We start from the raw sequence: 15,129 nt of genomic DNA on the forward strand, positions 1-15,129 counted from the left end.
TGGGTGGGTGAGTGGGTGGGTGGGTGGGTGAATTGGTGAGTGGGTGGGTGAATGGGTGTGTGGGTGGGTGAATGGGTGGGTGGGTGAGTGGGTGGGTGGGTGAATGGGTGGATGGATGGGTGGGTGAGTGGGTGGGTGGGTGAATGGGTGGATGGATGGGTGGGTGAGTGGGTGGGTGGGTGAATGGGTGGATGGATGGGTGGGTGAGTTGGTGGGTGGGTGAATGGGTGGGTGGGTGAATGGGTGAGTGGGTGGGTGAGTGGGTGAGTGGGTGGGTGAATGGGTGAGTGGGTGGGTGAATGGGTGGATGGATGGGTGGGTGAGTGGGTGGGTGGGTGGGTGAATGGGTGAGTGGGTGGGTGGGTGGGTGAGTGGGTGGGTGAGTGGGTGGGTGGGTGGGTGAGTGGGTGGGTGAGTTGGTGAGTGGGGGGCCGACCCGCCGAGTGGTCGCGATGAGCTGCAGGGAGACGGTGATGATGCCGTTCTTGAACGAAGCGAACTCCGCGTCGTTCGTGAGCGGAGACCTGGGCAGGGAAAGACAAATACGGCAGGGGACGCACCCACCCACTCAGCCACCAACTCACCCACCCACTCACCCACCCACTCAGCCACCCACTCACCCACCCACTGAACCACCCACTCAGCCACCCACTCAGCCACCCACTCAGCCACCCACTCAGCCACCCACACCCCCACCCACCCTTTCACCCACTCACACACCCACACACCCACACACCCACCCACCCACTCACCCACCCACCCACTCACTCACCCACCCACACACCCACTCAGCCACCCACTCACCCACTCACTCACTCACCCACACACCCACTTACCCACCCACCCACCCACTCACTCACCCACCCACACACCCACACACCCACCCCCATTCACCCACCCACCAACCCACCCACCCACTCACCCACCCACTCACCCACCCACCCACTCACCCACCCACCCACACACCCACTCACCCACCCACCCACACACCCACACACCCACCCCCATTCACCCACCCACCAACCCACCCACCCACTCACCCACTCACCCACACACTCACCCACCCACTCACCCACCCACCCACTCACCCACCCACTCATCCACCCACCCACTCACCCACCCACCCTTTCACTCACCCACATACCCACTCACCCACACACCCACTCACCCACCCACTCAGCCACCCATTCACCCACACACCCACTCACCCACTCACCCACCCACTCACCCACCCACCCACTCACCCACCCACCCACTCACCCACCCACCCACTCACCCTCCAACCCACTCACCCACCCACTCACCCACCAACTCACCCACCCACCCACCCACACACCCACCCCCATTCACCCACCCACCAACCCACCCACCCACTCACCCACTCACCCACCCACCCACTCACCCACCCACCCACTCACCCACTCACCCACCCACTCACCCACCCACCCACCCACCCACTCACTCACGCACATACCCACTCACCCACACACCCACTCACCCACCCACCCACTCACTCACCCACATACCCACTCACCCACACACCCACTCACCCACCCACTCAGCCACCCACTCACCCACACACCCACTCACCCACCCACTCACCCACCCACCCACTCACCCACCCACCCACTCACCCACTCACCCACCCACCCACTCACCCACCCACCCACTCACCCACCCACTCACCCACCAACTCACCCACCCACTCACCCACCCACCCACACACCCACCCCCATTCACCCACCCACCAACCCACCCACCCACCCACTCACCCACCCACTCACCCACCCACCCACTCACCCACCCACCCACCCACACACCCACCCACCCACACACCCACACACCCACACACCCACCCCCATTCACCCACCCACCAACTCACCCACCCACTCACCCACACACTCACCCACCCACCCACCCACTCACCCACCCACCCACTCACCCACCCACTCACCCACCAACTCACCCACCCACTCACTCACCCACCCACCCACTCACCCACCCACTCACCCACCCACCCACTCACCCACCCACTCACCCACCCACCCACTCACCCACCCACTCACCCACCAACTCACCCACCCACTCACTCACCCACCCACCCACCCAACCACCCACCCACTCACCCACCCACCCACTCACCCACCCACTCACCCACCCACCCACCCACTCACTCACCCACCCACTCACCCACTCACCCACCCACTCACCCACCCACCCACTCACCCACACACTCACCCACCCATCCACCCACTCACCCACACACCCACTCACCCACACACCCACCCACTCACCCACCCACCCACACACCCACCCACCTCTCCACGTGCTCCACCAAGCTCCGTACGTGCTCCACCAGCCCCACGACTCTGCCCAGGAGGGCGCTGCTCTTCTCAAACCACAGCTGCTTGGGGATTGTTACAACAACAACAACAACCACCACCACCACAGTTAGACACAACCACCACAACCACCACCACAGTTAGACACAACCACCACAACAGTTAGACACAACCACAACCACCACAGTTAGACACAACCACCACAACCACCACCACAGTTAGACACAACCACCACAACCACCACCACCACAGTTAGACACAACCACCACAACAACCACCACCACCACAGTTAGACACAACCACCACAACCACCACCACCACAGTTAGACACAACCACCACAACCACCACAGTTAGACACAACCACCACAACCACCACCACAGTTAGACACAACCACCACAACCACCACCACAGTTAGACACAACCACAACCACCAACACAACAACCACCAACACAACAACCACCAGAGTTAGACACAACCACCACAACCACCACCACAGTTAGACACAACCACCACAACCACCACCACCACAGTTAGACACAACCACAACCACCACCACAGTTAGACACAACCACAACCACCAACACAACAACCACCAACACAACAACCACCACCACAACCACAACAACCACCACCACCACAGTTAGACACAACCACAACCACCAACACAACAACCACCAACACAACAACCACCACCACAACAACCACCACCACCACAGTTAGACACAACCACCACAACCACCACCACCACAGTTAGACACAACCACAACCACCAACACAACAACCACCAACACAACAACCACCAACACAACAACCACCAACACAACAACCACCACCACAACCACCACAGTTAGACACAACCACTACCACAACCACAGTTAGACACAACCACCACAACCACAACCACCACCACAGTTAGAAACAACTACCACAACCACCACAACCACCACCACAAACATAACCACCACCACAACCACCACAGTTAGACACAACAACAACCACCATATGTGAACCACAACCACCACCACAGTTAGACACAACCACCACAACCACCACCACCACAGTTAGACACAACCACCACAACCACCACCACCACAGTTAGACACAACCACCACCACAACCACCACAGTTAGACACAACCACAACCACCACAACCACCACCACAGTTAGACACAACCACAACCACCACAACCACCACAACCACCACCACAGTTAGACACAACCACCACAACCACCACAACCACCACTACAGTTAGACACAACCACAACCCCCACAACCACCACCACAGTTAGACACAACCACAACCACCACCACAGTTAGACATAACCACAACCACCACCACAGTTAGACACAACCACAACCCCCCCCCACCACCACAGTTAGACACAACCACCACAACCACCACAACCACCACCACAGTTAGACACAACCACCACAACCACCACAACCACCAAAACAGTTAGACACAACCATAACCCCCATAACCACCACCACAGTTAGACACAACCACAACCACCACAACCACCACCACCACAGTTAGACACAACCACCACCACCACAGTTAGACACAACCACCACAACCACCACCACAGTTAGACACAACCACCACAACCACCACCACAGTTAGACACAACCACAACCACCACCACAGTTAGACACAACCACAACCACCACCACCACAGTTAGACACAACCACAACCACCACCACAGTTAGACACAACCACCACAACCACCACAGTTAGACACAACCACAACCACCACCAAAGTTAGACACAACCACAACCACCACCACAGTTAGACACAACCACAACCACCACCACAGTTAGACACAACCACAACCACCACCACAGTTAGACACAACCACAACCACCACCACAGTTAGACATAACCACAACCACCACCACAGTTAGACACAACCACAACCCCCCCCACCACCACAGTTAGACACAACCACCACAACCACCACAACCACCACAGTTAGACACAAACACCACAACCACCACAACCACCACAACCACCAAAACAGTTAGACACAACCATAACCCCCACAACCACCACCACAGTTAGACACAACCACAACCACCACAACCACCACCACCACAGTTAGACACAACCACCACAACCACCACCACCACAGTTAGACACAACCACCACAACCACCACCACAGTTAGACACAACCACCACCACAGTTAGACACAACCACAACCACCACCACAGTTAGGCACAACCACAACCACCACCACAGTTAGACACAACCACAACCACCACCACAGTTAGACACAACCACCACAACCACCACAGTTAGACACAACCACAACCACCACCAAAGTTAGACACAACCACAACCACCACCACAGTTAGACACAACCACAACCACCACCACAGTTAGACACAACCACCACAACCACCACAGTTAGACACAACCACAACCACCACCAAAGTTAGACACAACCACAACCACCACCACAGTTAGACACAACCACAACCACCACCACAGTTAGACACAACCACAACCACCACCACAGTTAGACACAACCACAACCACCACCACAGTTAGACACAACCACAACCACCACCACAGTTAGACAAAACCACAACCACCACCACAGTTAGACACAACCACCACCACAGTTAGACAAAACCACAACCACCACCACAGTTAGACACCACAACCACCACAGTTAGACACAACCACCACCACAACCACCACAGTTAGACACAACCACCACCACAACCACCACAGTTAGACACAACCACAACCCCCACAACCACCACCACAGTTAGACACAAACACAACCACCACCACAGTTAGACAACCACCACAACCACCACAGTTAGACACAACCACCACCACAACCACCACAGTTAAACACAACCACCACAACCACCACAGTTAGACACAACCACAACCACCACCACAGTTAGACACAACCACCACCACAACCACCACAGTTAGACACAACCACAACCCCCACAACCACCACCACAGTTAGACACAAACACAACCACCACCACAGTTAGACAAAACCACCACAACCACCACCACAGTTAGACACAACCACAACCACCACCACAGTTAGACACAACCACAACCACCACCACAGTTAGACACAACCACAACCACCACCACAGTTAGACATAACCACAACCACCACCACAGTTAGACACAACCACAACCCCCCCCACCACCACAGTTAGACACAACCACCACAACCACCACAACCACCACCACAGTTAGACACAAACACCACAACCACCACAACCACCACAACCACCAAAACAGTTAGACACAACCATAACCCCCACAACCACCACCACAGTTAGACACAACCACAACCACCACAACCACCACCACCACAGTTAGACACAACCACCACAACCACCACCACCACAGTTAGACACAACCACCACAACCACCACCACAGTTAGACACAACCACCACAACCACCACCACAGTTAGACACAACCACAACCACCACCACAGTTAGGCACAACCACAACCACCACCACCACAGTTAGACACAACCACAACCACCACCACAGTTAGACACAACCACCACAACCACCACAGTTAGACACAACCACAACCACCACCAAAGTTAGACACAACCACAACCACCACCACAGTTAGACACAACCACAACCACCACCACAGTTAGACACAACCACCACAACCACCACAGTTAGACACAACCACAACCACCACCAAAGTTAGACACAACCACAACCACCACCACAGTTAGACACAACCACAACCACCACCACAGTTAGACACAACCACAACCACCACCACAGTTAGACACAACCACAACCACCACCACAGTTAGACACAACCACAACCACCACCACAGTTAGACAAAACCACAACCACCACCACAGTTAGACACAACCACCACCACCACAGTTAGACAAAACCACAACCACCACCACAGTTAGACACCACAACCACCACAGTTAGACACAACCACCACCACAACCACCACAGTTAGACACAACCACCACCACAACCACCACAGTTAGACACAACCACAACCCCCACAACCACCACCACAGTTAGACACAAACACAACCACCACCACAGTTAGACAACCACCACAACCACCACAGTTAGACACAACCACCACCACAACCACCACAGTTAGACACAACCACAACCACCACCACAGTTAGACACAACCACCACCACAACCACCACAGTTAGACACAACCACAACCCCCACAACCACCACCACAGTTAGACACAAACACAACCACCACCACAGTTAGACAAAACCACCACAACCACCACCACAGTTAGACACAACCACAACCACCACCACAGTTAGACACAACCACCACAACCACCACCACAGTTAGACACAACCACAACCACCACCACAGTTAGACACAACCACCACCACAACCACCACAGTTAGACACAACCACAACCCCCACAACCACCACCACAGTTAGACACAAACACAACCACCACCACAGTTAGACACAACCACCACCACAGTTAGACAAAACCACAACCACCACCACAGTTAGACACAACCACCACCACAGTTAGACACAACCACCACCACAACCACCACAGTTAGACACAACCACCACCACAGTTAGACACAACCACCACCACAACCACCACAGTTAGACACAACCACCACCACAACCACCACAGTTAGACACAACTACCACCACAACCACCACAGTTAGACACAACCACCACCACAACCACCACAGTTAGACACAACCACAACCCCCACAACCACCACCACAGTTAGACACAAACACAACCACCACCACAGTTAGACACAACCACCACAACCACCACAGTTAGACACAACCACCACCACAACCACCACAGTTAGACACAACCACCACCACAGTTAGACACAACCACAACCACCACCACAGTTAGACACAACCACCACCACAACCACCACAGTTAGACACAACCACAACCCCCACAACCACCACCACAGTTAGACACAAACACAACCACCACCACAGTTAGACACAACCACAACCACCACAACCACCACCACAGTTAGACACAACCAGCACAACCACCACCACCACAGTTAGACACAACCACAACCACAACCACCACAGTTAGACACAACCACAACCACCACCACAACCACCACAGTTAGACACAACCACAACCACCACCACAACCACCACAGTTAGACACAACCACAACCACCACCACAACCACCACAGTTAGACACAACCACAACCACCACCACAACCACCACAGTTAGACACAACCACAACCACCACAACCACCACAACCACCACCACAACCACCACCACAGTTAGACACAACCACAACCACAACCACCACAGTTAGACACAACCACAACCACCACCACAACCACCACAGTTAGACACAACCACAACCACCACAACCACCACAACCACCACCACAACCACCACCACAGTTAGACACAACCACAACCACAACCACCACAGTTAGACACAACCACAACCACCACCACAACCACCACAGTTAGACACAACCACAACCACCACCACAACCACCACAGTTAGACACAACCACAACCACCACAACCACCACAACCACCACCACAACCACCACCACAGTTAGACACAACCACAACCACCACAGTTAGACACAACCACAACCACCACCACAACCACCACAGTTAGACACAACCACAACCACCACAACCACCACAACCACCACCACAACCACCACCACTGTTAGACACAACCACAACCACAACCACCACAGTTAGACACAACCACAACCACCACCACAACCACCACAGTTAGACACAACCACAACCACCACCACAGTTAGACACAACCACAACCACCACCACAGTTAGACACAACCACAACCACCACCACAGTTAGACACAACCACAACCACCACAACCACTCCCTCCCTCCCCACCCCCTCCCTCACTTCACCCCCCTCCCTTCCCCCTCCCCACTCCCTCCCCCCCTCACTTCACCCCCCTCCCCACTCCCCCCCCTCCCCACTCGCCCCCTCACTTCACCTCCCTCCTCCCCACCTCCCCACTCCCTCCCTCTTTACCCCCCCCTCTCCTCACTCCATCGACCCCTCCCCTTCTCCCGCTTCGCCCCGCCCCCTCCCTTCGCCCCGCCCCCCTCTCTCCCTTCGCCCCGCCCTCTCCCTCCTCCAGCGTCTCACCTTGGTGTTGGCGCTGCTGCTGCTACTGTGGTGGTGGTGGTGGTGAGCGGCGCTGCTGCTGCTGTGGTGGTGGTGAGCGCGCGTGGTGGCCACGAGGCTGTTGCAGGCCGTGGCCAGGTTGGCGCTCAGCGCTCGCAGACTCTCAACCCCACCTCCGTACTCCTGGTGGGTAAAGGCGACACACACACACAGGTAAAGCTCCCCCAGGTAGCCTCTGGCAGGGATGGAGGGGCAAGTGCTGAGACACACACACACAGGTAAAGGTCCCCTAGGTAGGCTCTAGCAGGGATGGAGGGGCAAGTCCTGAGACACACACACAGGTAAAAGTCCCCTAGGTAGCCTCTGGCAGGGATGGAGGGGCAAGTGCTGGACACAGAGACAAAGCTCCCCCAGGTAGCCTTTAGCAGGGCTGTAGGGGCAAGTGCTGAGACAGTTAAAGCACCCCCAGGTAGCCTCTAGCAGGGATGGAGGGGCCAGTGCTGAGGCACACACACACAGGTAAAGGTCCCCCAGGTAGCCTCTAGCAGGGATGGAGGGGCAAGTGAATGAGACACAGACAAAGCTCCCCCAGGTAGGCTCTAGCAGGGCTGCAGGGGCAAGTCCTGAGACACACACACAGGTAAAAGTCCCCCAGGTAGCCTCTAGCAGGGATGGAGGGGCAAGTGCTGAGACACACACACAGGTAAAGGTCCCCCAGGTAGCCTCTAGCAGGGCTGCAGGGGCAAGTGCTGAGACAGTTAAAGCACCCCCAGGTAGCCTCTAGCAGGGATGGAGGGGCAAGTGCTGAGACACACACACAGGTAAAGGTCCACCAGGTAGGCTCTAGCAGGGATGGAGGGGCAAGTTCTGAGACACACACACAGGTAAAGGTCCCCCAGGTAGCCTCTAGCAGGGATGGAGGGGCAAGTGCTGGACACAGAGACAAAGCTCCCCCAGGTAGCCTTTAGCAGGGCTGTAGGGGCAAGTGCTGAGACAGGTAAAGCTCCCCCAGGTAGCCTCTAGCAGGGCTGTAGGGGCAAGTGCTGAGACACACACACAGGTAAAGGTCCCCCAGGTAGCCTCTAGCAGGGCTGCAGGGGCAAGTGCTGAGACAGTTAAAGCACCCCCAGGTAGCCTCTGGCAGGGCTGCAGGGGCAAGTGCTGAGACACACACACAGGTAAAGGTCCCCCAGGTAGGCTCTAGCAGGGATGGAGGGGCAAGTGCTGAGACACACACACACAGGTAAAGGTCCCCTAGGTAGCCTCTAGCAGGGATGGAGGGGCAAGTGCTGAGACACACACACAGGTAAAGGTCCCCCAGGTAGCCTCTAGCAGGGATGGAGGGGCAAGTGCTGAGAGACACAGGTAAAGGTCCCCCAGGTAGCCTCTAGCAGGGATGGAGGGGCAAGTGCTGAGACACACACACAGGTAAAGGTCCCCCAGGTAGCCTCTAGCAGGGATGGAGGGGCAAGTGAATGAGACACAGACAAAGCTCCCCTAGGTAGGCTCTAGCAGGGATGGAGGGGCAAGTGCTGAGACACACACACAGGTAAAGGTCCCCTAGGTAGCCTCTAGCAGGGATGGAGGGGCAAGTGCTGACACACACACAGGTAAAGGTCCCCCAGGTAGCCTCTAGCAGGGCTGCAGGGGCAAGTGCTGAGAGACACAGGTAAAGGTCCCCCAGGTAGCCTCTAGCAGGGATGGAGGGGCAAGTGCTGAGACACACACACACAGGTAAAGGTCCCCCAGGTAGCCTCTAGCAGGGCTGCAGGGGCAAGTGCTGAGACACACACAGGTAAAGGTCCCCCAGGTAGCCTCTAGCAGGGCTGCAGGGGCAAGTGCTAAGACACACACACAGGTAAAGGTCCCCCAGGTAGCCTCTGGCAGGGATGGAGGGGCAAGTGCTGGACACAGAGACAAAGCTCCCCCAGGTAGCCTTTAGCAGGGCTGCAGGGGCAAGTGCTGAGACACACACACAGGTAAAGGTCCCCCAGGTAGCCTCTAGCAGGGATGGAGGGGCAAGTGAATGAGACACAGACAAAGCTCCCCCAGGTAGGCTCTAGCAGGGCTGCAGGGGCAAGTGCTGAGACACACACACAGGTAAAGGTCCCCCAGGTAGCCTCTAGCAGGGATGGAGCGGCAAGTGCTAAGACACACACACAGGGAAAGGTCCCCCAGGTAGGCTCTAGCAGGGATGGAGGGGCAAGTCCTGAGACACACACACAGGTAAAAGTCCCCTAGGTAGGCTCTAGCAGGGATGGAGGGGCAAGTGCTGAGACACAGACAAAGCTCCCCCAGGTATACTCTAGCAGGGCTGGAGGGGCAAGTGCTGAGACACACACACAGGTAAAGGTCCCCCAGGTAGCCTCTGGCAGGGCTGCAGGGGCAAGTGCTGAGACACACACACAGGTAAAGGTCCCCCAGGTAGCCTCTAGCAGGGATGGAGGGGCAAGTGCTGTGAGACACAGACAAAGCTCCCCCAGGTAGCCTCTAGCAGGGCTGCAGGGGCAAGTGCTGTGAGACACAGACAAAGATCCCCCGGGTAGCCTCTAGCAGGCCTGCAGGGGCAAGTGCTGAGAGACACAGACAAAGCTCCCCCAGGTAGCCTCTAGCAGGCCTGCAGGGGCAAGTGCTGAGAGACACAAACAAAGCTCCCCCAGGTAGCCTCTAGCAGGCCTGCAGGGGCAAGTACAGTGAGACACAGATAAAGCTCCCCCAGGTAGCCTCTAGCAGGGCTGCAGGGGCAAGTGAATGAGACACAGACAAAGCTCCCCCAGGTAGCCTCTAGCAGGGATGCAGGGGCAAGTGCTGAGAGACACAGACAAAGCTCCCCCAGGTATCCTCTAGCAGGGCTTCAGGGGCAAGTGCTGAGAGACACAGACAAAGCTCCCCCAGGTAGCCTCTAGCAGGGCTGCAGGGGCAAGTGAAGGAGACAGACAAAGCTCCCCCAGGTAGCCTCTAGCAGGGCTACACGGGCAAGTGCTGAGACACAGGTAAAGCTCCCCCAGGTAGCCTCTAGCAGGGATGCAGGGGCAAGTGAATGAGACACAGACAAAGCTCCCCCGGGTAGCCTCTAGCAGGGCTGCAGGGGCAAGTGCTGAGACACACAGACAAAGCTCCCCAAGGTAGCCTCTAGCAGGCCTGCAGGGGCAAGTGCTGAGAGACACAGACAAAGCTCCCCCAGGTAGCCTCTACCAGGGCTGCAGGGGCAAGTGCTGCGAGACACAGACAAAGCTCCCCCATGTAGCCTCTAGCAGGCCTGCAGGGGCAAGTGAATGAGACACAGACAAAGCTCCCCCAGGTAGCTTCTAGCAGGGGTGCAGGGTCAAGTGCTGAATACACAGACAAAGCTCCCCCAGGTAGCCTCTAGCAGGCCTGCAGGGACAAGTGCTGAGTACAAAGACAAAGCTCCACCAGGTAGCCTCTAGCAGGCCTGCAGGAGCAAGTGAATGAGACACAGACAAAGCTCCCCCATGTAGCCTCTAGCAGGGCTGCAGGGGCAAGTGAATGAGACACAGACAAAGCTCCCCCAGGTAGCCTCTAGCAGGCCTCCAGGGGCAAGTGCTGAGAGACACAGACAAAGCTCCCCCAGGTAGCCTCTAGCAGGGCTGCAGGGGCAAATGCTGAGAGACACAGACAAAGCTCCCCCAGGTAGCCTCTAGCAGGGCTGCAGGGGCAAGTGAAGGAGACACAGACAAAGCTCCCCCAGGTAGCTTCTAGCAGGGGTGCAGGGTCAAGTGCTGAATACACAGACAAAGCTCCCCCAGGTAGCCTCTAGCAGGCCTGCAGGGACAAGTGCTGAGTACAAAGACAAAGCTCCACCAGGTAGCCTCTAGCAGGCCTGCAGGAGCAAGTGAATGAGACACAGACAAAGCTCCCCCATGTAGCCTCTAGCAGGGCTGCAGGGGCAAGTGAATGAGACACAGACAAAGCTCCCCCAGGTAGCCTCTAGCAGGCCTCCAGGGGCAAGTGCTGAGAGACACAGACAAAGCTCCCCCAGGTAGCCTCTAGCAGGGCTGCAGGGGCAAATGCTGAGAGACACAGACAAAGCTCCCCCAGGTAGCCTCTAGCAGGGCTGCAGGGGCAAGTGAATGAGACACAGACAAAGCTCCCCCAGGTAGCCTCTAGCAGGGCTGCAGGGGCAAGTGAAGGAGACACAGACAAAGCTCCCCCAGGTAGCCTCTAGCAGGGCTGCAGGGGCAAGTGAAGGAGACACAGACAAAGCTCCCCCAGGTATTCTCTAGCAGGGCTGGAGGGGCAAGTCCTGAGACACACACACACAGGTAAAGGTCCCCCAGGTGGCCTCTAGCAGGGCTGCAGGGGCAAGTGCTGAGACACACACACAGGTAAAGGTCCCCCAGGTAGCCTCTGGCAGGGCTGCAGGGGCAAGTGCTAAGACACACACACACAGGTAAAGGTCCACCAGGTAGCCTCTAGCAGGGATGGAGGGGCAAGTGCTGAGACACACACACAGGTAAAGCTCCACCAGGTAGCCTCTAGCAGGGCTGCAGGGGCAAGTGCTGAGACACACACACAGGTAAAGGTCCCCCAGGTAGCCTCTGGCAGGGCTGCAGGGGCAAGTGCTGAGACACACACACAGGTAAAGGTCCCCCAGGTAGCCTCTAGCAGGGATGGAGGGGCAAGTGCTGTGAGACACAGACAAAGCTCCCCCAGGTAGCCTCTAGCAGGGCTGCAGGGGCAAGTGCTGTGAGACACAGACAAAGATCCCCCGGGTAGCCTCTAGCAGGCCTGCAGGGGCAAGTGCTGAGAGACACAGACAAAGCTCCCCCAGGTAGCCTCTAGCAGGCCTGCAGGGGCAAGTGCTGAGAGACACAAACAAATGCTCCCCCAGGTAGCCTCTAGCAGGCCTGCAGGGGCAAGTACAGTGAGACACAGATAAAGCTCCCCCAGGTAGCCTCTAGCAGGGCTGCAGGGGCAAGTGAATGAGACACAGACAAAGCTCCCCCAGGTAGCCTCTAGCAGGGATGCAGGGGCAAGTGCTGAGAGACACAGACAAAGCTCCCCCAGGTATCCTCTAGCAGGGCTTCAGGGGCAAGTGCTGAGAGACACAGACAAAGCTCCCCCAGGTAGCCTCTAGCAGGGCTGCAGGGGCAAGTGAAGGAGACAGACAAAGCTCCCCCAGGTAGCCTCTAGCAGGGCTACACGGGCAAGTGCTGAGACACAGGTAAAGCTCCCCCAGGTAGCCTCTAGCAGGGATGCAGGGGCAAGTGAATGAGACACAGACAAAGCTCCCCCGGGTAGCCTCTAGCAGGGCTGCAGGGGCAAGTGCTGAGTACAAAGACATAGCTCCCCCAGGTAGCCTCTAGCAGGGCTGCAGTGGCAAGTGCTGAGACACACAGACAAAGCTCCCCAAGGTAGCCTCTAGCAGGCCTGCAGGGGCAAGTGCTGAGAGACACAGACAAAGCTCCCCCAGGTAGCCTCTACCAGGGCTGCAGGGGCAAGTGCTGCGAGACACGGACAAAGCTCCCCCAGGTAGCCTCTAGCAGGCCTGCAGGGGCAAGTGAATGAGACACAGACAAAGCTCCCCCAGGTAGCTTCTAGCAGGGGTGCAGGGTCAAGTGCTGAATACACAGACAAAGCTCCCCCAGGTAGCCTCTAGCAGGCCTGCAGGGACAAGTGCTGAGTACAAAGACAAAGCTCCACCAGGTAGCCTCTAGCAGGCCTGCAGGAGCAAGTGAATGAGACACAGACAAAGCTCCCCCATGTAGCCTCTAGCAGGGCTGCAGGGGCAAGTGAATGAGACACAGACAAAGCTCCCCCAGGTAGCCTCTAGCAGGCCTCCAGGGGCAAGTGCTGAGAGACACAGACAAAGCTCCCCCAGGTAGCCTCTAGCAGGGCTGCAGGGGCAAATGCTGAGAGACACAGACAAAGCTCCCCCAGGTAGCCTCTAGCAGGGCTGCAGGGGCAAATGCTGAGAGACACAGGTAAAGCTCCCCCAGGTAGCCTCTACCAGGGCTGCAGGGGCAAGTGCTGAGAGACACAGACAAAGCTCCCCCAGGTAGCCTCTAGCAGGCCTGCAGGGGCAAGTGCTGAGAGACACAGACAAAGCTCCCCCAGGTAGCCTCTAGCAGGGCTGCAGGGGCAAGTGTTGCGAGACACAGACAAAGCTCCCCCAGGTAGCCTCTAGCAGGGCTGCAGGGGCAAGTGAATGCGACACAGACAAAGCTCCCCTAGGTAGCCTCTAGCAGGGCTGCAGGGGCAAGTGCTGAGAGACACAGACAAAGCTCCCCCAGGTATCCTCTAGCAGGGCTTCAGGGGCAAGTGCTGAGAGACACAGACAAAGCTCCCCCAGGTATCCTCTACCAGGGCTGCAGGGGCAAGTGCTGAGAGACACAGACAAAGCTCCCCCAGGTAGCCTCTAGCAGGCCTGCAGGGGCAAATGCTGCGAGACACAGACAAAGCTCCCCCAGATAGCCTCTATCAGGGCTTCAGGGGCAAGTGCTGAGAGACACAGACAAAGCTCCCCCAGGTAGCCTCTAGCAGGGCTGCAGGGGCAAGTGCTGAGTACAAAGACAAAGTTCCCCCAGGTAGCCTCTAGCAGGGCTGCAGGGGCAAGTGCTGAGAGACACAGACAAAGCTCCCCCAGGTAGCCTCTAGCAGGGCTGCAGGGGCAAGT

General features: G+C 57.0%; 1 protein-coding gene across 1 annotated transcript in view; it reads right to left on the reverse strand.

Annotated features, from left to right (window-relative positions):
* The window catches only part of LOC142906508 (connector enhancer of kinase suppressor of ras 2-like), a 74,852-nt gene that overhangs the window by 39,941 nt on the left and 19,782 nt on the right, over positions 1-15,129 (reverse strand). The window contains exons 4-6 of the mRNA XM_076054456.1: positions 8,514-8,675; positions 2,319-2,404; positions 437-524 (exon numbers count right to left, since the gene is read on the reverse strand). Of these exons, the coding sequence (XP_075910571.1) occupies positions 437-524; positions 2,319-2,404; positions 8,514-8,675 (336 nt within the window). The remainder of the gene's footprint in view (positions 1-436; positions 525-2,318; positions 2,405-8,513; positions 8,676-15,129) is intronic.

Source organism: Petromyzon marinus, chromosome 66, assembly GCF_048934315.1.
Source record: "Petromyzon marinus isolate PM22_M1 ecotype Great Lakes invasive population chromosome 66, UKy_Petmar_22M1.pri1.0, whole genome shotgun sequence".
NCBI lineage: Eukaryota > Metazoa > Chordata > Hyperoartia > Petromyzontiformes > Petromyzontidae > Petromyzon > Petromyzon marinus.